At 40.8% G+C, this 23,494-nt stretch overlaps 1 protein-coding gene across 2 annotated transcripts in view; it reads left to right on the forward strand.

Annotated features, from left to right (window-relative positions):
* The first annotated feature begins 2,008 nt into the window (after positions 1-2,008).
* mgat5 (alpha-1,6-mannosylglycoprotein 6-beta-N-acetylglucosaminyltransferase) overlaps positions 2,009-23,494 on the forward strand; it is a 92,196-nt gene continuing 70,710 nt past the window's right edge. Inside the window, exons 1-2 of one of the 2 annotated variants that reach the window (XM_020651729.3) lie at positions 2,009-2,167; positions 16,981-17,455. In XM_020651729.3, coding sequence (XP_020507385.1) covers positions 17,215-17,455 — 241 coding nt within the window. In that variant the 5' untranslated portion in view covers positions 2,009-2,167; positions 16,981-17,214. Of the gene's footprint in view, positions 2,168-2,216; positions 2,519-16,980; positions 17,456-23,494 lie in introns of those variants that run through there. The other variant, XM_065951711.1, reaches the window with a different exon arrangement.

Here is a 23,494-nt window from a genome sequence, read left to right on the forward strand (position 1 = left end):
TGTCCTGAAACATAGCTACTTTATTTAAATATACTAATTTAGTCTGGATCTTTACATAATTACTGGCTGTGGTAGAGCCAGAGAAGCACCAGGACACAGCAGTCATAACCAGAGACAAAAAAGACCTTAAATTATTGAGTAATACTTTACCTTTTAGCACTTTAAGCTAAACCCAATTTGTCCTTTAAATGATTCAGTAACTCAGCTAGCTTTCAGGCTCAGAATCACTGCAGAAGTATACAAAAAGCACAATGCTGTGAATCTGAAGCTCTGTGAGTGTGTGACAGCCAGCAGATGGCAGTAAACACAAAGCTTTTAATGGTCTGCGAGTGTATGTTCACAGAGTTAGGGACCGTCCTGTTTTGTTAAACTAACTTGAAGTGGCAAATGCTACTATTAGTTATGCTAAATCTGCCATGCAGTAGGTAGAAATTGAAGATTTAAGCAAGTTTCATATAATGGGAAAGTGAATTTACTAAAATATCATTTGGTGAATGGTAGAATGCATAATAATTTTTTTAAACATTTAAGTTACCCATGAAATTAAAATAGATTTTCACATTTAACATCCAGCTTTCCTCCGTTAAATGCTAATTGATCTGCCATGATCTGCAAAATATGTTTCCATAAAGCATTATCTGATTATTTTTTAACATCAAAGTATTTTCTCTTTCTGTAAAAGAGCTGAAGTTGCACTCAGGGGCGTTTGCAAATTTTTCTATACATTTTAAAGCTTTGTCATAGCTAACGATCCAATCAAATTCATCCCAACGTTATGTCCCGCCTTCTATCTTGTGGTTGGTTCTACCCCACAGTTAGATACTCTTGAAGTTCAGATTTGGGACTCTTATTAATTGGCTTTCTGTAATAGGGATGAGTTAAGTTAAATTTCAATGCCCTCCTTTGAAAATGCTCCATTGGCTTTGGATATCCTAGCGGTTATGGAGGCTATAGTCCTGGAACAACTCTATAAAAACTCTCTAAAAATTGCCCAATTACAAATTACTTAATTAAAAGGAAATGCTCCATTGTATTATTTTTCTTTTTAAAGGTAAAATAATGCAATTCACTGAATAAGCTTCTATCACGATTGAACTTTTAAAATCTATAATAACAATGCATTACATTTTGATCTTTGATGAAGCAACTAAATTATTTCTAATAAGTCGCTAAAAGTTGTCAAATAAATATTGTAGGAATACAAATAAAAATATGAGGGTCAAAAAATAACTTAAGTATAAATAAATAAATAAATGTTGGGAGAAATGCATACAATAATGTAGAAATAAACAAATAATTAAATAAATGCATCAATAAATATATAAATATATAAATGCTGAAAACAATACATCAATGAATAAATAATAAATACACTTTGTTAATGAAAAAGGCTATTTATATATTTTTACATGTATTTATTCATTTATTAGCGTATTTCTACAGTTATATATGTATCAATGCATACATTTCCACATTAATTGAGTTATTGATTTATTTCCGTATTTTTACATTTACACATCTATTTATTTCTGTGTCCAGTTCGTAAGAGGAAAAGTATTTATGTAAATTGGCTTCTGTCTGTTTTTCAAAATTGACCAATGCTACTTCAGTAACGTTAGGATGGCCCACTTAATTTACATACTTACTTTTCCTTGTACAACATGAACACAGAAATACATAAATAAATATATTAATATATTTATTTATATATTATTTTTTGTATGAATTGTTGCATTTATTTATATATATATATTTATTGATGCATTTATTTAATTATTCATTTATTTATACATTATTGTATGCATTTCTCCCAACATTTATTTATTTATTCATTTATTTATTTATACTTTAGTCATTTTTTGTCCTTCATAAAAAACTCTGCATTTGTGCAGAACTCTGATTTGATTTACATTTATTTCTAACAGTGCTCGATTTTAAATTCTACGTTTTTCTACAGGATGTTAACACTCATACGGTCCCTCAAGTGTCATTCGCCTTCTGCAAGTGGGCAGAGCAAACACAGACGCTCATGCTCTGTGGCTGGAATCTCTTCTTTCCAGTCTGCCTCAACACATCGACGTCTCCACTCGCCCATTCTCTGGATTTTTATGCCTCGTTCACACCTTAGAACAACATCGTGGGCTACCGACAAAGCCCAAATAGAAAGGTAAGATCCTGTCTTTTAGCGGAACGACTCAGCAGGTCGTTTCGTGCTCCATTGTTCGGGACGTAGAAGAAGAGGAGGAAGAGGCGCAGTGTTCAGTGTGTGTGTGTGTGTGTGTGTGTGTGTGTGTGTGTGTGTGTGTGTGTGTGTGTGTGTGTGTGTGTGTGTGTGTGTGTGTGTGTGTGTGTGTGTGTGTGTGTGTGTGTGTGTGTGTGTGTGTTCGGGAGTGGGCGACTTGTCATTGCGGCGCTGCGTGTGTTGTTGTGAAAGTGTGTGTGGTGGTCGACCGTGGCAGCTAGCCCCTAGACGACGGGAAATGTAGCTAATGTAGCCGCAAACAGCGATAGCTTGCAGGTACGTTTGCTAGCGTTAAGAGGCTCCGCGGCTAACGGCGGCGCTAGGTGATGTTTACGGACAGTTAGGGAACCTGAGTGTTAATCACCGCATCGAGTAGGGGGTCCCATTGTTATTAAACTGCAGGGTTAGCTAGCTTAGTGTAAAGCCGACATTTACTGTATACCTGCTGGATGTTTATACAGGGGAACATGTGAACAGGTTGTTGATAAATAGCCTACTCTGCTTCATTGTCAGGTTAATGTTCCTACTTAGAGGATACTGTGTTAATTATGCTCGTATGTTTTGACCGGAAATTGATGAGCTCTTGCCTTGTTACTGTGAACAGGTACTATTTTTTTTTACTGCACTCGCCTGTGTGACAGCAGAGGACGATAGACAGACAGAGTTGCTCTTACTTGAATCTTCAACACTTTAATTATAGAGATGTAAGTGCGGTCAAATTAATAACCTGGGCATTTTTTTACAATGGAGTGTACTGATTGAGAGAGATTATTTTTTGTCCAGGTCCTGTCTGTTTCAACTTGTGGTGTTGCGTTTGAATGACACTCAGAAAAACGAGCAGCGAAAGTTAATCATGTTAATTGATGCCACTTGAGTTCTTAACGTCTTAAGAAATGCGTAGTTGGATTTTCCGAGTTACGCATGAAGATCATGTGCTGCCCATTTCAAACCCTCTTAAAATGACCAACAGGCTCCACCTTTTAATGTCTTAGTGACAAGTTAATATAGGGACAGTGAGAAGTGATTTTCTGCTCTTGTGTGCATTAGGTCACTCTTTGCAGAAGCACTTAGCTCACCAGTGCAGTCCAGTAATTTTCAGCCTGCGCTGTTAGTGGCCTCATGTAATCAGGTTATGACATGCTAATTTAATTATATGAGATGTATATCATGTCATTATCATGCAGCAGGCTGCACATGCTTTCAACAAGGAGTCTTTTACAGCAGTCAGATACATATTATTTTAGTCAATGTGACCCAGATGAACACTACGCTGAGTGAGTGACCATCCCAAGGTGAGCCTGCTTTTATAAAGAGCTCTTTCAGCCACCTTTTTTTTCTAGAGCCCTTGGGATTCTAAATCCAGAAGGAAAAAGGAGCTTTGCTTTGGTGGCATGCTTCACTGCAAGAAATCGTTGGAGGGTGTTGTGTTTGTGGGAGGGGGGTTGCATTGGGTGGAAATCCAGCAGTGGCAGTGGAGGGATGAAGAGGGAGGATTGAATATGGAGGCATGGGGGGGGGGGGGGGGGTGGCGGGAACTGGGCTGTGGTGATGGATGCCAGGCGGGGAAGTGGAACACTTGGCCTTTTCTGTGATTTAAAGGCCTCCTGTTCTCTCAGGACAAACACACATACACACTTGAGGTCAAACTCAGGTTTCAAAATCAGCTGTTTACAAGAAGATGTGCCAGGTGTGTAGCACTTTAGATTGAAACCAGACTCCAACTATAGTCACTTAACTCTTTAAGAGTTCCTTTTTTATCTCACTCACTCACTCACTCACTCACTCACTCACTCACACACACACACACACACACACACACACACACACACACACACACTTCATTTATTACAGTCAATCTATTGTTTTGATGTCTGCAGTTGCAGAATTCTCACCATGTTTCACTTCTGAGCAGCAGTTCATTGGAAGAGCAAGCCACAAACCCTACAGTACATTTTATGGAAAGTAGTTTTCACATCGAGGCCGGTCACTTACAAAATAAAGAAGAAGAGGTAATAAAGGGAAGATCGGGGATTTCCAAAGGGCTTTTATGGTAACCTCAAACATGACTCATGTCCTCAATTTCATGCCTGTGTCCTGTGTGGGTTTTGAAAGAATTTACTCATAGGTAGAATATCCAACTCTTAAGTAGGTTTTCGACACATGGCTACATGGAAATGTCATCAAGGTGTTTGGGTTTGCTTCAAACTGGTGACTTCTTCTTTCAGCAAACCAAAAGTATGCCCTGTAATAATAGAATACCTATAGGTTATTGATACATCAGTGTTGTAAAAGAGTCTGGTACCTGCATTCTAACAACAAGCTAATGTCACCAACAGCCACTCACTCACTCGCTCTTTGTTTGCATGACATCAAGTTATCTCCTGACACTTTGCAAAAAGCAGGTAAAATACCTGACTCACTGCTAATGTATCTACAAAGACACAGCATGCATCCATCATGAGCACTAAGCAACATTTAGCAAACTAAAAAATGTCATCTTGGGCAAAACCAGACTCATGATGATCAGCCATCTGCGGCCGAGCTTGAAGTATGAGATAGAGAGAGAGAGAGAAGAAGGATTGGGACAAACAGGAGGGGGGGGGGGGGGGACCAATAGCAGCAGGCCGTCCCCACCAACAATCCGATCGGTAATAAGGCTCAATCATAGTCATCATTGTTTGAAGAGTATGTCCCAGATTCGGACGTGCTGGTCAAGGCATCATGAAGTCAGGGGCGATTCTAGGGTCTGTTGGGGCCCTATAGGCAAAGGTTCACTGGAGGGGCCTCTTCCAATGAATTTCCCTCTTTTCTTTTCCCACCCCCAGATGGAAAACTCCTCTTCATTTTCCTTCATTGACATCTGACAGCACTCCCCATTGTCGTTGCTAAATTTGCACAATTTTTTACAAAGTTTTTCAGCCGTTGTGGGCCCCACCTACTGGCCTGGGGCCCCAAACAGTTGCCTGTTGACAAGCAGCGCCTCTGCATGAAGTCATCTATGACGGGCTCTGACTTCTTTGCTGGCAGGCCCTGGCAGTAGTTTGTGTCATACTTTAAAGTATAAAATCACATAAGGATAAAAAAAAAAAGTGAGGACATTTTGCCACTCCTGACTTCTTTAAAGGGGTTTAAGGGGATTTGGATTGCATTAGGAGTGCAAATCTGAATTAGGATTAGCGTTATGTTTGGGGAAAGTGTTATGAGTTAGCCTTCGAGAGAGAGAGGGGGTTTGGGGGGGGTTTCAAGTTGTCACTGAAAGCCTCCACAGGCATGGTATAAAATGCGCATGTGTATCATGCATGACAGGTGATTGCAGCGCTGGAATCATAGAAAACATTTGTAAAGTTTGCCACTTTAAAAGATGAATTTTAACCCTTGAGGAGTGTATATATGCACACGTTTTTTTCACACGTAGGTCATGTTCATGCTGTTGTCTGCTCGCTGCTATTCATGACATGTCAGTGCAAGTCTGAGGAAAGTGACACCTTAGCAGTGTTTTTAAAGTTGTTAATGTGACCATGACAATGGTGTTCAATTCAGCCAATCCCCACCCCCCCCTCCTAGCAACCTAAAAAGTGCTGAGGCGATTCCTTCTGCGAGTACAGTCAAGGGTTCACTGATTCTCACCAGTGTTGGAGACAGGCCAGGCTTTGCAGGGTGTTTTAAGCTTTCCGGAGGGGGGGGGGGGGAATCTGCTCGATCACATCAACCTCTTCCTGAACTGTCTCATGCGGTCACACTCGATTGGATTTGGACTTCAGCTTCGGAGCTGTGGAGGTCAGCGTTGTCAGATGGTGTTTTTTTGTTTTTTTTTAAATCAGGTGTTCACAGCAGGTTAGGTATGTGGTGAGGAAGTGTTATGGCCGTTTCACACATGTACTTCAGCTCTTAACGTGTCTGGACCTGTCACAGATGAGCTACTGTACATGTGAGGACAAACTTAACATTGTGTGTGTGTGTGTGTGGGGCACTGAGTGTAACTGCGCAGTCTGAATTGAATTGTCGGAAGAATTCACAGGGAATAAAGTGGTGATATGGTGAGTTACAGTGTCTGGACATTTTTCTCAGACATTAGACCTTTCCAGACTTTCAGGCTTTTTTTGTAACAGTGCCGTATAGGGCAGGTTAAAAACACAGATTCATCAATTCATTGCAATTATTAATTTCCCAATTCAATATCGATTCAGCAAAATTTTCGTTGTAATGACACCCCCCTCCACTAGGGGCACTGTGGGCAGTTCGAATTTTTGTTGTAATGACGCCTCTCTCCACTGGGGGCACTGTGGGTAGGGTGAATCGTTGTTCTAATGACGCCTCTCTCCACTAGGGACACTGTGGGTAGTGTGAATTGTTGTTGTAATGAGACCCCTCTCCACTGGGGTCACTGCGGGTAGTTTAAATTCTTGTTGTAATGACACCCCTTTCCACTGGGGGCACTGTGGGTAGTGTGAATTTTGGTTGTAACGACAGCTCTGTAACACCTCTGTTTCTACCTTTGAGGAGGGTACAGAGGGTGGGATCACTTCATTCTCACCATTATACCTCCACAACATTTAGACTGATGGTATAACATCACAGGGACACATATATCGAAGCTTGAAACAGGACTCTGAACAGAGTGGCTTTTACAAAATGATAATAGAGCCTTTGTCCCTCAAATGGTAGCCTTTCTATTTAAATATTCTTAACCACTATGTGTGAAGTCAACACAAGTGAGACCAATGACATGGGAGTTTATTGTGACACAGACTATGAAATATATTTTGGATAAAGAGATAAGGGTTTGTATGATGCACATCATGTTTTAAGTTTTGATTATTTAATGTCATCTCTTCCAGCATGGTTGCATCTATGGGAACAGGACGGATAATTTGATTTCTGCGGTCTCATGAGCATGAAATCGTTTAAGAACACAGATCACACGCTGCTACACAACAGTGGCTACATTGGTTTCCCTTTTTACATGGTAGATTTAGACTTTTGTACATCTACTATCATATTTGGCAACCGTGAAACCAACACATTACCAACATATTACATCCTTTTTTTTAATCACATTTTTTAATTTTTCCCTAATACAGTGGAGGAAATAATTATTTGATCCCCTGATTTTTTGTAAGTTTGACCAATTACAGAGAAGTGAGCGGTCTATAATTTTTATGGTACCTTTATTTTAACAAACAGAGACAGAATATTTAAAAAAAAGTCCAGAAAAAAACATTACATAAAGTTATAAATGAATTTGCATTTGATTGAAGGAAATAAGTATTTGATCCCCTACGAACCAACACGAATTCTGGCTCCCACAGACCGCTTCTGTGCCCAGGAGGCACTCAGATTAGTCCTGTCACTTTAAGAAAGTACTCCCAATCACTGCTCGTTATGGGTGTTCCACCACCATGGGCAAGACCAAAGAACATTCAAAGGACATCAGGGACAAGATTGTAGACCTGCACAAGGCTGGATTGGGCTACAAGACCATCAGCAAGAAGCTCGGTGAGAAGGAGAAACTGTTGATGCAATTATAAGAAAATGGAAGAAACTTAAAATAACCATCAATCGCCCTCTGTCTGGAGCTCCATGCAAGACCTCGCCTCGTGGGGTAAGAATGATCATGAGAAGGGTGAGGGATCAGCCCAGAGCTACACGGGAGGAGCTTTGTAATGATCTCAAGGCAGCTAGGACCACAGTCACCAAGAAAACCATTGGAAACACACTGTGCCGTAATGGATTTAAATCCTTCAGTGCCTGCAAGGTCCCCATGCTCAGGAAGCCACATGTACAGGCCCGTCTGAAGTTTGCCAGTGAACACCTAAATGATTCAGAGAAGCCTTGGGAGAAGGTGATGTGGTCAGATGAGACCAAATTCAACTCTTTGGCATAAACTGGAGTTGTTGTGTTTGGAGGGAGAGAAATGCTGAATACCAACCCAAGAACACCATCCCCACCGTCAAGTATGGAGGAGGAAACATTTTGCTTTGGGGCTGTTTCTCTTACAAGGGTACAGGACGACTTCACCGCATTGAGGGGCCGATGGATGGGGCCATGTACAGTCAGACAAGAACCTCCTTTCCTCAGCCAGTGCACTGAGGATGGGTTGTGGATGGGTCTTCCAGCATGACAACGACCCGAAACATACGGCCAAGGCAACAAAGGAGTGGCTCATGAAGAAGCACATTAAGGTCATGGAGTGGCCTACCCAGTGTCCAAACTTTATCCTATAAGAAATTGGTGGAGGGAGCTGAAAGTTTGAGTTGCAAAGCAACAGCCAACTACAACAATTGTCTGACTTCTGTGCTTGCCACAAGGGTCACTCCACCAAGTACTAAGTCATGTTTTGCATGTTTTGCAAATACTTATTTCCTTTGTTCAAATGCAAATGAATTTATAACTTTAGGTAATGTTTTTTTTCTGGACTTTTTTTTTAATATATTCTGTCTCTGTTTCTTAAAATAAAGGTACCATAAAAATTATAGACTGCTCACTTCTTTGAAATCGGGCAAACTTACAAAATCAGCAGGGGATCAAATAATTATTTCCTCCACTGCAAGTTAAACAGAGGAAGTAGGCTATACAGTTGACACTGCATTTTAGAAAGAGGAATTTACTCTAGATGTTGCAAATACAGGAAGTATTTACAGTGCAATAACAAAGTGTGCTTATCAGTTTATTGTTTTAGACTTTGATCAGTCACGTTTTGAAGCATTTCTTTACAGAGCATATCAGACAGCAACATTGAAATCTTTGTTTCCATATTATCAAACCACGGGTTCTCAATTTAAAAAATGGGCAGTCCTCTTGCTCATAGGACGGGAACTATCCTGACAGGGTTAGTTGTGTAGTTCTTTTCTTGAGCTGGACATTTGGTTGCCTTGAAAAAAAACAACTGCTCAGCCCACCAGTGACTCAATAAAAAACACATTAACATTGATCTACGCCCCCCCACTCACATTTTGAATCAACTTCCTGAACTTGGCTGCCCCCAACATGGCGTCAGGTTCTTTGATATCTGGTAACGAGCTGGATTCACACCAGTTAGTGAAGCTACAACAGCAGGGCCGCTTTCCCTGCAGGGCCCTGATGAATAATTGAGAGGCGGGGCTTATGTGAAGAAAACCCATTAAGATGCAGAGTCACACTGGTCTCCATGGAAGCAGGGCTATATTATCAGGATCACATCAACTTGGCCAGGCAACAGGAGAGCCAGCACAGTGTTAGTCTGGGAGAGTATGTTGACTGGAATGGGGAATTTCACAGTGCGGAATGAGATTTTACTACAATTCTTACAAATACTTCAAAGACTAAACCTCTTATTGTCTCTGCCAAATGGACGGCTCTTACAGCATCAGGTAAAAATGCAAGATTAGCTCAGTTAGGTGTGTGTCTTCATTTATGAAATGTCTCTACATGATTGATAAGTTATAGTGTTCATTGCTGGTTGGGACAGACCTCAGTACTGTTAAAATGATGACAAAGACATTTTTAAAGCTCCTGTGTGGAGTTTTCAGCTGGTTATGAAACAGACTGAAACTATTTGTGATTCCTCTTTAAATGCTAAAAAATGCAAAGAAGACCATCACTGGAGCTTTAAGCTGACCCCAAAACAATTCCATTTCCTCCTTTTACTTAAAACTGAATAACTTTGGGCTTTTGACTATGGGTTTAAAGAACCAAGATATTTTTTTGTATGGGTGTGGGTATTGAGTTAAACACAACACAATATTTATAAATGGTTACAGTTTCTTTGTGCCTAGATTCTTTGTGCCAGGCTACGGCATATCGTGGCTACAGAAGTTAACGGACGTGCAACATGAGCTGCAGGGCTTGCCACAACGAGCCAATGGACTTAGATCAGTGATCTCACACTGACAATGACGTCGGACTGACAAATTTTTATCGAGGGGGGCTAGAACCGAGCAATACATGCGGCTAATGCTACAGCTAACAGGAACACTTGGAAAACACACTAAAGAGCATATAAAGAGATGTGACTTCATGGTTTCTTTGGCACTGAGTGGCATCAAGTGAGTGGATATTTCCTTTTAGTGTCTGTCATTACAGCTAAAAATAAACCTACTTTAAAGTGTAGTCCGGGATTTTCCATAAAGGTGCATATATGTTAAAAATGTCGGCCTGTACTTCTTACCCTGTGTTTGAGTTTCAGCCTTATGCTTTACCATGCCCCTTTCTTTAAAAGGTATTTCTGCCTGCTGTCATCCCAAGAAATCTTAAAAGTTACCTGATTGTTCGACGTCAGACTCCAGCCTATTTATATTCAGGGGAAAAATGGATACTTTTCCAGCGTTGATCCATTATTGATGTCCGAGGCTACATCCAGAGCATATTTCAGTGCTTTATTGGGTTATGTAACCAGCTCTTAGTGTATGTTATTTCCCTCTTTTAGACCTGGAGTAATGCAGTGGAATTAATCTAGACCTCCTCATTCCTTCATGGAATATCCACTAAAACGTCACTATGAAGGAGGTTTTATTTCTAGCTCCAATCGCTGACGCAAAAATGAAAATGGACAGAGTCTTTACCCTGCCCGGCCATCTGGTCGGGTCCCAATGCAGCATTTGACGGAATAAGGGCAAAGGTTATGTGATTAGAAATCCACTGGAGAGATATTAAAGCCTCCTGAGATGATTGTTTGAGGATGATACGATATCATTGTTAACGCTTAATCCCGCTTTGTCTTTACTATCAACCACTTACTTCCCCATTCACAGGGCAAGTAAACCAAGTAACCACGATAGCTGCAACATCCTGGTACTTCTCTTTATGCATGGTCATTTAAAGATGTATTCATCTTGGTGAAAAACCTGGAGCTTGATAATGAACTATTGTTTTAGCTGCTGGTTAATCATTGTGTCAGTGTGTCTGTTGCTGTCGAGTTAATGAATTCTTAAGGATCCTTGGTGTCCAGAAATGTCCTCATAAAAGTCCCTTGATGTTAATTTTTACTGCTTGGTTGTAAACATTTAACTTACAGTATGTATGGAAAGAAATAAACCAAAGCCAGATCCATGTGTTAAGTTCTTATAGTGTATGAACTTTAAACCCAGAGATAATCTGTGCACCACGAACACAAATAATCTGTTTGTATTGGAGAACAAATGGAGATAAAAAAGCTGATTAATCAGTTATTCAGGATGTAAATGAGGCTTTACTCAAACCTGGCTTTACACTCTTCTGTTGTATGAAATGTGTTGAGTAATGTCAGCTCATACTGTACAGCTGAAGTGTTTATGACACATGACCATTTCTCATGAATGATGTGCTCACAGCTCACACTGTTCTGAGTAAGATTTTTCAGAAAAGTGTCCTTTGAAAACTCCCACAAACACTCGTCATCACCAATAGTAACAAGCTAACTTACAGCTAATTCATAATAAATCAGAAGACACATCTAACAGGCATGCTTTCATGGTGCTTTCAGATGCTGTCTCCCACAATGTGCAGGCTCAATTTTGGTTTAAAGAACCAAAATTTCAAACATGCCAGAAAATCATTGAAACCGGTTAGGAGCAGCTGATCAACCTATGAATGGCCCGTCTTGTCCCCCTTTTCTCTGCATGACTACAACATGCGTCGTCCTGAAATTATGCCGACTTCAAAACAAGTCACATGACTCAAAAATCTGAAATGTGTACGCCTGTCCTTAAATAATAAGCAACATTTTTTCCAATGCCTGCTTATAAAAAAAAACAAAAAACAACTTGATTCATGTTGTGATATATTAGAGCTGTCACAGTGAAGGAATTTCTCCTATTCATTCAGGCTCATTCAGGCTCATGCATCAGTATGTGGATAATGATTGAAAACTATTTTTTGGGTGCAAATGAATTCTCATTTTAATTCTGTAAAAATAAGCTAGAACCAACTTGTCAGCCAAAAATTAGGGAAACAGTCATTTCTGTCTTTCAGCTGGCACACACCTGAGCTTCTCTGTTTGAGGCTTCTCTGGGACTTAGCACTGGGAGAGAGAGTTGTGCTCCAACTGCTGGGTGACGGGTAGCTAGAAGAGCCCTCAAATGCAAAAATAATTCCCATTACCACAGGGACACATTGCAGGTTTCGCACAATCCCTTATCTAGAATGGCTGGCCTTTAAAAACGATGAAATGTTCTCAAAATAGCCAAAAAAAATCAGAGACAGAGACTGCAGTACCACAAGATAAGAAACATCTGTGAAGGCATGAACAATTGAATCATCTTCTGTGTGACTGTATTAAACATTCAATAGGCTAAAAACCAAAGAAAATCCAAAGCAGCTCTGGAGGTGGCTTGATATTTGCTGCAGTTGTTGGTAAAATTGCAATCTTGCAGTTGTTGTGACAAATCTTTAAATTACTCCCAATTATTGTATCCAACTTCAAAACTATTTTCTGCTATCTCTTTATAGGAAATAGAACACCTTGTTTCCCTGCTTGCTGGGATATCAGTATTGCATTGTTTTTCCAAAAAAGGAGCTTTAAATCTGAAATATCAGCTCTGTGGTCCCTCAAAGGGAAAGGTCCTTTGTAGCAGATTTGGTGGGACAGTAATTTCTTCCAGGCTTGAATGATTTAATTGTTTCTGTCTTCACCTTCCTTGAACCCACTCGGGGTTTTCATCCAGCGATGAAAATACCATTCAGCAAGTTGTTAACGTTATCATCTCAAGTTGCTGGGATCATATATTCTGCAACCTCAGCCGGGCTGTCAACACAAAAGAGTTTCACCGGCTTGTTGCCGCTGAGAGCCAGAGGGCCGGCTGCCAGACAAATTAAGATCCTGAATTAGAAACCAGGAGGTAACTGCACTGCTGCGGGGTTAACACTTCCATCGGCTTTTTTCTCTACAGATAATAGAACACATTCTGTGATTGGATGGCTTCCTAACAAAGACGTGATGTTACATTATGAGTCTTGAAATCAAGATGGATGGATGTAGGAAATCGGGCCAGACAAGGGAGCCAGCTCCGGCTGAGACTGTGTGTATTTAGAAGCGGTTCAGTCAATTTTCTATGTAGGTTTTTGGCTTGTTTCTTACAGCGATGCACCACAGGGCATGCTCCTCTCTGATAAACAGCCCTGAAGTCTCCCATCCTTGTCGGCACCCAACCAAACGAAGGGCTGCCAGCCCTTTCCCCTGCTCCTCTCCAAGCAAGTGACTCCAAAGCAATGAGAGACATCCGATGTTATCAGCCCTGCAGTTTGCACAGAGCCACCGCCAAGGGCTCATGAACTCACAGCACAAAAGAGTTTTCTCTCCCCCACCAAAAGCTTTGTTTTGCACACATTTTATCACAATTTGGATCCAATTGAGTGTTGGAAAACAACATACTGGACTACAATGCGCTACTTAACGCTGCTTTGTTGAAAACGTTTAAAAAGATATCTGTGCTTACACAACACAATCGTGAGCCTTTGTCTTAAATGACTGAACAATTATAGTGTGTGATAATCTGCTGTGAGATTCCAGCCCTAGCTGCAAGCCGCTCGCAACTGTCTCTGACCTATTTGTGAAGCTGATGGATGTAAAGGTGAACAGAGTCTTTTGTGCGGCCGCCTTTTGTGTTCTTCTAGAAGGACGCCGATGATTTTCTGCAGACTGTCCAACCATCTGAAATTCTAGATACAAACATTCACAAATACATTTAAAAGAAAATAAGACAGGTGAAAGAGTTGAGTTGAGTGAATTTCTGGGTTTTTGGTAGTGCTGCATCCATGATGACGGATGTGGACTTCTTGACCTGGTTACAAAGATTCCTCAAAGAGGCGCAGTTCAAAAGGCTGCAGAATTCCCCAGAATTCCCCTCTGCACATTTTGGTTCATTTACACTTACAGTGGTAGATAAGAGAACATCTAACGACTTCTTCCCTTTGCCTTGATTGCGTTTTTGATAGATTTTTGCATTGCCTTGAGGTTGTCAGTTCAGCCTTTTTGAAACTATTTAACAGCTTTATATAAAGTGTTTCATTTGTGTTCATGGGCAGAACGTTGATGGTTTGGTTAATCATAAAGAACTCTGCATTACACAATTTCTAGTTTGTTAATTCTCACTTCTGCACAAAATATGCTCGTTGTCTAGGTGAAACGACCTCAAATCGATATCACAATTAATTAAACATTTTACCTCGATCGCGATTAATGAACAATTATTTTGTTTTTGTTTTTTCCCATCATAGTTAACTGACATGGTCTCTACTGTAAATATGATGAATTATTTTGTGGTTATTTATTGAACATTTCAAACTGAAATCAAAGCATCGCTTGAAATGAAACCGACGCATTTGAGTTTTAAAGTAGAAATTCACTTCTCTTAAACAGTAGAAAATAAATAACTTGCATTTCTTGCAAACAGTTTTCCCGCAGTGTTTACATTTGACTTCTTTTTGTTCGGCGTCGTCTTCCCTAAAGACAAAATGGCTTCCATGTCGCGGATTGGAAGAGTCGTCACTTGACTCTGCCCTGAAAATCATCGAAATAATCAGCATGGGCAAGATCACATCAGTAAGAGATTCTGAAAGTCGGTTTTGATAAATTTTCAGAATTTTCCACAAAGCTTTTGAAACAGAGCAGGGGTAGATGAACGTGTGAAGGGAAAGGTTGCCTCTGCATTTACATGAGGGACATAACCAAGCACAGCTCTGTGTACGCTTTTGTTTGAGATTCTGGACCCACAGATTCTTTCTGTGATTAATTCATTGAAATGAACACGCCATTTTGACAGCCCTAGTGAAGATATCATCATCATCGTGTTTTATAGATGTTCATTACAGTTAAATGTACCGTAACAACAAATTATAGAACATCTGTGTTATTTCACTGCTGATGTTGAGACAGTTAAGGCGCCACAGCCTAACTGAAAGTCAGAAAGTTGAAGTTGTGGCGACAGGAAGTTAAGACGGAGCATGTGGTTTTCAGAACATGGTTTCAGAACATGCATGTGTCTGGTACCCAAGTCCGGAAGGAGCGCAATACTCCTCAAGCTGATTGTTATCGTGTTGATTTTGTTAAACTGCTGATGTCATAAGAAAAAGAATGACTGCTTTCACAACAACCAGCACTTAGTAAAAAAAAGACATTTGAGTTTATGTTTTGAATTAGAGCTTGACTGTTATGGGATTTTTGGTGTCGGTACCGATATTGGGGAGAAAAATACAAAATCAGTCGGATATCTTTCTTAGATCTACGTTCGATCTGTAGAGATAGATACACATATTGAGTTGATCCTTCAAATGTAGTTATTAAACACTAAGTAGTAAGTAACTAAAGTATGCAGCATAAGGAAGATAAGATGGTTACTCAACAGGAAAGTAACTGCCCATGTATGTGCATCAAGGCTTGATACTGGAGGGTGATAATGCTTGTTAATGAAATGCTATTTGACTGGTGAAAATCTAGTAAAATCAGCACTGCGATTAAAATGTACCAATAAGATAATCACTGGATGCTAATATTGGCCGATATTACCGGCTGGCCGATTAAGATTTTGGTCGGGCTCTACTATACACATAAATGAACTTTGTCAACCATACGCGCACAACTCGCCAAAAGACACATCCCTCCTCGATCGTTTCTGCAAAATCATCTGTTTAAATTGAGGCAAAAAAACAACAACTGTAATCACAGAAAATGGCATGATGTATTTAATATTCTGTTTGTAGCCTCCCCTGTCAGTCAGGAAGACAAATTAGAAGCTTACATTTTGAGGGAACTATACACCCTTCAACATAAATTCCATACAGCCACATTAATCATGAAGATCACACTGTCTGGGTGAGACAAGGCTGCTCTGTGCAGCCACTTTTTAAAGAGCCAGAGAAGTATTCATCTTATATTATATTATATATTACTCGTCTTATGAAATTGGTAGCAAGTACAGTTGCTTGCTTCAAGCTTGTATTGTTAACAGTAGAGCCTGACCGATTAATCGGCCAGCCGATAATATCGGCTGATGTTAGTATATCGAGTGACTAATTTTATCTCCGACATGTGCAGATATTACTGGATTTATTCACCAGTCAAAAAGCGTCAGATTACAGTTTTTTATTACACAAGCAGTTTCTTTCACCAGCAGAGTGTGCCAATAATTTTATCGGTATCGGCCCCAAAAATCCCAAATTGGTGCGGCACTAGTTTACAGCGATGAAAATCACAAAACTCTGTGGGTTTAATTTCACCTGTGTGTGTCTAAGAAAATAAACGTCAAACATCTTTGACATCAACCTGATGAGGAGAATTTCCCCTGCATACTCGCTTACAGCACCTGAATGTCTCCATTCAACCTTTCCCATCAAGTCTAATGAACGCAGTTTGGTGTGTCACCTCTCCGTCGTGCATACCATGAGCAGCTTCCACAGTGATCTCCAGTTTGGATACAGTATGCCTCTGTTCTGTGTGGCCTGCTGCGGTTATAAACTGGCTGCTCTGCCTAAACTAACCAGTCAGACATGTGAATGACACTAGTGTCTAATACCTCTACTTTTATTTATGGCAAGTTTCTCTCATAAATCCTATTCAAATGAAAGTAGACTCTTTTTATTTGAATAATCTCACATGCTGTAGTGTTGCAAAGTCATGCTCAACACCTTTATTGTCTGGTCTTTGGCCCTTTGAAGATGTATTAAAACCCTGCAGAAAACACATAGATTACATTTGGAAGCTTTAGATACTTCAGTTACCTCAATTTACTCTAGTTTACGGTGGACATTTTTCAGTCAACTAATCAACTCTGTCTTTCCTGTGGCAGGATGCACCAGCTTGGACTCAGCCCTCTGCGATGCTACTAGACAACGAGGATGGGTCAGAGAAAGAAATTACGCTGGTGAGGCAAACAAGCTGTGAGCCAATCCTTAAACACAGCCGCTGCTCCATCGACTGAACCAGCCATGCCCCTCCTACCCTCCTGATCCTCCACCCTGACCTCTGCACCTACCCTTGGATAAACCTAAAGCGGCCCCCGGCGACTCCTCGTCAAGTCAGCATGGCTACACCGTTCCTGTGGAAGCTGTCGTCCCAGAAGCTTGGCTTCTTCCTGGTCAGCTTCGGGTTCATCTGGGGCATGATGCTGCTGCACTTTACCATCCAGCAGCGAGCCAGCCATGAAAACAGCGCCGTACTGAGGCAACAGATCCTGGACCTCAGCAAGCGCTACATCAAGGCCCTGGCTGAGGAGAATCAGAGTGTCATGGACGGGCCCTATGTGGGTACTATGACGGCTTATGGTGAGTAGAAAGCTCTCTGTGAGGATCATGAAATTTCCTCTCATGCATGAGCAGAACGTAGGTGGTGGTTGGCCATCGGCTGTAGTCTTTGCGGTGTGTTCGAGTGCAACTTTTTGGCCAAGACAAAAGGTGGTGTTTCCACCAGTTCTTTGCTGTCTGCTTGGTGTGTCAGGGCCTTTACTCCAAGTTGCTCGGCTCCTATGAATTGGATTAGCTAATACTGATGGTCACATTACACAGCAGCCTCTGCCATCAGTGTGGGTGTGAATGGGAAGGTGTAACCTGCAGTGTAAAAGTGCTATACAAGCTCAAGTCCATTTACTATACCAGGGGTGCGTGACCCTCTTCCTTTTGCCTTTATACTACTTGGATGCTTTCATGGCTTCTTGGAGCTTTTTTGCTTTCTACATCTTAGGTGGAAAAAGCTCTTCAGAAGTAGTCAACATTACGAGAGAATCACAGGAAATGCCCAAGAAATTCCACAAATGTAGACCGTTTGATCTGCCTTAAATTCATCTGGCATGTTTCATTTTTCTAAAGATCTTTTCAAGGTATTAAAACATCACAGAGATGCCTCTTTACAAAGCTGTGAAGAACTCTTTTAACATCTTTAAAGTGGCTCAAATAGTTTCACTTGTTTGATTCTTGAGCAGACTCCATCTTGTCTATATACAAGGGGAAACAAGTCTTGGAGATTAAATGCTGAAACAGCTGCGTTTGGAGCATAATACAGTGGGTTCAGACCCTGTCAATAAGTTATTCATGCCATTAATAGACCTGTAAGGCTCGATAGGCGGCTTCATTAGAAACCTGAGATTGGAATTGATTGTTTTCTAATACCCAGAGAAACAGCAGGATACAGTAAAGCTCCTGGAGATTAAACCGCCCAGAGAATTTCAAGAAACAAGAAGAATAGAAGTGCATACTTGCTCGGGGTTTTTAAAACTGAACGCAGCAGGTTTATCTTTTGTAAGAGCATTAAACTGCTTGCTGGCTAACAATTTATACACACATTTACCCCGAACATAACCAAACTACTGTCAGTAAATTGTACTTTTGTAAAGATAAATTACACCTCTGATTTTTGTTTTCAGGGCTTTGCTTATGTTTTGCTTAACTTGCGTTCATAACCCGATATGTAGTATCAAATTTCAGATACCTAGGCCAAAAACCAAGTTCTCCAAAAATGTACAGATCTGGAATAAAATGTACAGATCTAAAATTGCAGATGTGCAGATCTGAAAGAAATCACGGATCTAGATTTTCTTTTACAGAAATAGAAAAAAATGTACAGATATAGGGGGAATGAAGTTACTGCTGCAAAAATGTGTTGGTCTCTCGTTCTTCTATTTATTATTAAGAATGCCAGCCAGCAAATAAATCAAGTTCATATTCAGTCAGGGTCACAATTCTATTTAGAATCTGGATGCTGGATTCATGATTCAAAGTATTTTTGAATCATACTTCAGGATGTACTCCAGTCATCTGTGACACTGGCTGAGCCTTAGCACTTACCAGTAAGCAGGGAGTGACTGATTAGGCAAAAACAAAAAAAATAGATTATAAATCTCAGAAGATAAGAATCTCAATTTTTACATAAATCGATTGTTTTTCCCCCTCGTCTATTGGTTATGGTATCAGATAGGGGAACAACGGCCAATAACATATTTTGGACAATAACCAAGCCCAAAAATTGTGCCAGCATCAGTAAATATATCATTCCAATAACAGGATCAGACGACTTCATGGATTTCCACAGATACATGGTCTTGAGCTTCCAGGGAGCAGTGTCCTGTCAAGTTAGCTTTGTTCCCGAGTATGATGGATTAATTTCCATGCAGCTGTCGGAGCTGCAGCTCAGTCCCCTGACCTCCGTCCAATATCACATGAAAATCCATTTCATGTCCTTGATTAGATCGGGAGGCAGCAGGATACTTTGGGCTTCCTGTATTCACTCACTCGGGTGATGATTTGCCCTGATATGATTCCTAATGACTTTAAAGGGAGAGGGTTTCCTCCTCTGCTACCCATAAATGACCCATCAAATTTTAATGCATTTAAATTGAATATAAAGTCCCATGGTGGTCCATTTACAGCAGTGCCTTTTTAGTTGGGGTAATTGTAAAAACACAAGCATTTTTTTAAGACTTTGTTCTGAGGAACTGAGACCCAACCCTGAAACTCAGGATGCAGGGAGGACTGAAGGCGTGTTGTTGGCAATGCTAACGTTATCCATGCTTGGCTAACCTGTTTGACATTGTTTACAGACTGCCAAATTTCAACCCTCAATGCACTTTTGGTTCACTTCCTTTGTTTGGAACAAGATGCGTCTCACCTATGCTGAACCGAACTGAACTCTGGTGCACTTGGAAGTGAACCGAGACCCCTGTTTTTTTGTTGTTGTGTCTTTTTAAAGATTTTTGGGTGGGGGCTTTTTGTGCCTTTATTGGAGAGATAGGACAGTGGATAGAGTTGGTAGGTGAGGTGTGTAACCAGTCTTCTGACTACTCAAAGCGCTTTACACCACATTCACACATTGATGGCAGAGACTGCTACAAAAAGTGTCCATCAGTATTAACTCATCCCATTCACCCGCACCAGATGTTACTTATCTGAAACACACCTCAAAGCTGACATACAGGTTGACTCTCTAGATTTCACATTTGTTATTAGTTACTCTTGGCAGTATTTTCTACCTGCTAATGATATCCTGATTGTTCATATTATTAATCTTCACATCAGTTGCCATATGCATTGTGTCCTTCAGCATCAAACACCAACCTTCATGAAGCACAAACATCAATCTTTGTGTTGCTTGTTTTGTGTGAGCCCCAGTCCAGAACAGAACATTCATGTTGTGATTGTTTTGGGACAGGAAAGGGCAGCGTGTCCTTATACTTTTAAGGACTAGGAGTCAGAACTATTTTGTATTTTGCTCGAGTAATGGCTGAAATGACGAGTTCTTTTCTTGTGTTGTTCACTGAAAATTGTGACACTGACTCCAGCAGGCCACCTGACACCGTGCCTTGTTCCTGCACAGTCTAGCGGCTATTGTGGATTTCTTTTGTGGCATGGCGATGGACACATATCACACTTTGCTCTCTCTCTCTTTGTGTCAGCCAGCTCCATAGGGCCAGTATCAGAAATCAGGGGAATACAGCTAGCCCTTAGAGCCCACTGGGTGTGGTGTAATCTTATATTGCTCTTCTAATCCTATCTGTCCTCTCTTGGGTGGAAGGTTACTGGGTGATTCTTTTGCTTCTGTCTGCTATTCATATCCGACTTAATATCACAGAGACTGAGCGGCTGGGCTGGAGCTTCCCTCACTGCTGACAATAAACAATAGAGATCAGTGCCGAATGCCTTGGGCTTATGTTCCCACCTCTCTTTAATTAAGAGCTTAATAAAGAATCCCAGCGTTCAGATTATTATCTTACATGACACTATTATTAAGTGCAAAGTTAACTTTAGTACTTTTAACCGCTCCAGGATTTGTTTTGCAAATTGCAAACAGAAATATTGAGACAGGCAGAAATGTGTCCCAAAGTGTGCTTTAAGTCATCCAGTTACCTGGCAGCTCTGCTCGTGTTCACAGGGACAAGTGGAAAGTCACAGTGCCACGGTAATGCTTTTATAATATACTGGCTAATGAAGGCCTCTGACTCACATTTTGTTTTTTTTGCTTTCAGTGTCACATTGGGAGAAGTTCCTCTTTTGTTGGCTTGAACATGAAGAACTTTTCAATTCAATCAGTAGAAAGATGAGACACCCCACCTTAAATGATTTATTTTGACTGCACAGGCATCGATTTTTAATTACAGATTAAAGACTGTTTGTCGTCTCCGGTGTTGCAGTTAAAAGTACAACAACATAAAACACAATGAAACCTGAATTGTCATCTTCAAAAAGGGTGTTGACTTTGTTTCTCAGTGTTTTTTAAGTTGGAACAAGATGCGTCTCACCAAGCTGAACCGAACTGAACTCTGGTGCACTTGGAAGTGAACCGAGACCCCTGTTTTTTTGTTGTTGTTGTTGTTGTTTTTAAGATTTATTTTTGTGCCTTTAATGGAGAGATAGGACACTGGATATAGTTGGAAATCAGAGAGAGAGTAGGGAATGACATGCAGGAAAGGAGCCAGAGGTTGGATTTGAAAATGGGCCACCCGCTTTGAGGACTATAGCCTCCATACATGGGGCGCGCACACTAACCACTGCACCACCAGCACCAATTTACAAATTAATTTGTGCCAATTTGCAGCACTGTTAATACTGTGGAGGCAGCTAATAGGAAAACAACTTTTTATTTACTAGGTACACTGAATCTAAGCTCACAGCACATTTAAGGGGCCTAGCGTTGGTTTTCTTTCTTCACTGGTTGAGTTTCTGGAACGCGAGTGCAGCCGTACATGCGTCACATGAGAACTAGAAGATTGTTGAGGTAATGACTAAGACTTGTCTTCACTTATGACTCAGTTGACTCAGATGGCTTACGTTGATGAAAGTTTATACATAAGAAGAATACTCATAAGGAGACATGGATCAACATCACTCTTGTGTACTCGTGTATTGCTAAACCACATCTGCAGAACTCTTCGAAAGGCATCGCATATATCCCAAAAGACATTATCATTATCAGGGTCGTGTTACATTGACCCACCAGACAATAAGTCTTCCAAACATCCTTGCAGATATCAGGAAAACAGCTCCCATGTACAGGAACAGGTATTGTTCATTATCCAGAACAGATAAGGCAGCAAGGAGAAAAGCAAATGAAATCTAGGTAAATATGAAAATGAATGGACATATACACATCTACACAAAGACAAATAGATGCACTATATCAAAGTGAATCGAGGGTTTGGTGCCTGTTTTGACTCAATGTTGATAAAGTGATGGAAAATACCATTCTGTGTCCGTCTGCTGAGTCTTATCTTGAATTTGACCTTTGTGCATTTCCTTGTATGACTTCCTGTCTGGCTCGTCCTGTTCTGTCCAGCTCCGTCGAAAATAGAATCATAGCTTATTTGAAAATGGAGATGGATGGGCCCTTGCTGTGGAAACCAGATTATTGGCTAGATTGGCAGTAAACGGCGGCCCGTGCAGAGTATATGGACATTGGCAGTGAGAGTCAAGTTTTTATGAATTCTCCAACTAAGCTACTTATACATAGAATTATCATCATGGGTTTCACTGCAATACATTGTGTAGACTTAACCTTAAGTTTCTCTTGGATGTATAGCCTTAAGTCAGTGATATCAGGCCATTGGTGACCATTTGGAAGTGTCAAGGCTATTCCTCCAAACATTTCCTGTTTCTCCTGCTTTTTGCTGCATCTCAGCCCGCAAGCTCGTCCATATCAGACAAATGCTCTGGCGCTCAGCTTCCCACAAAATCAGGGCCGGTGTGCTCTGCCAAGCCCTCGTTGTGCCCTTGCCAGTCTCTCTGACGCGATCAAAACTGGCGTGTCAAATGCATTACGGTGAGGGGGAAAATGTGGCGCCCTGCATGTGATAGACAAGCTGCAATTATCACCACCCGAGGAAAGTAAGCGCGCGATTTGCTCTGGATAGCTCTGTGCACTCATAAGCCGATGCACTGATAGAATAACACGAGTCTGGGATGATTACAGAGCGCTGCACTGTATGTAAATATATATATTTTTGTGCCTTTAATGGAGAGAAAGCTACACAAGATTCCCACAAAAAATGCAATGACCCATATGAAACAATCTTTAGCTTTACATCCCAATAAGCCTCGAGCTGATGGCCTGATGAACCGCCCCCTGGTCAACACAGTAGTTGTTTTTACCAGACCACAGGCATGCAGCTTAAATCACCTGCCGGGGTGATAATGCAATCAGGAAAAGCTTTTTATTAGTCATGTGGAACCTTTTTGTTCCCGTTACACAGATACAAATAGAGAGTGTTGGTTCAAAATCTGGGTATACCGGACACTTTACATATTCATATCCAGAATCGAACGCTGTTATGAAGGCTGCAAAACAACAATCAATGCTTCTGTGTCTTTCTCATGGAATTA

This window comes from Labrus bergylta, chromosome 24, assembly GCF_963930695.1.
Source record: "Labrus bergylta chromosome 24, fLabBer1.1, whole genome shotgun sequence".
Lineage (NCBI taxonomy): Eukaryota > Metazoa > Chordata > Actinopteri > Labriformes > Labridae > Labrus > Labrus bergylta.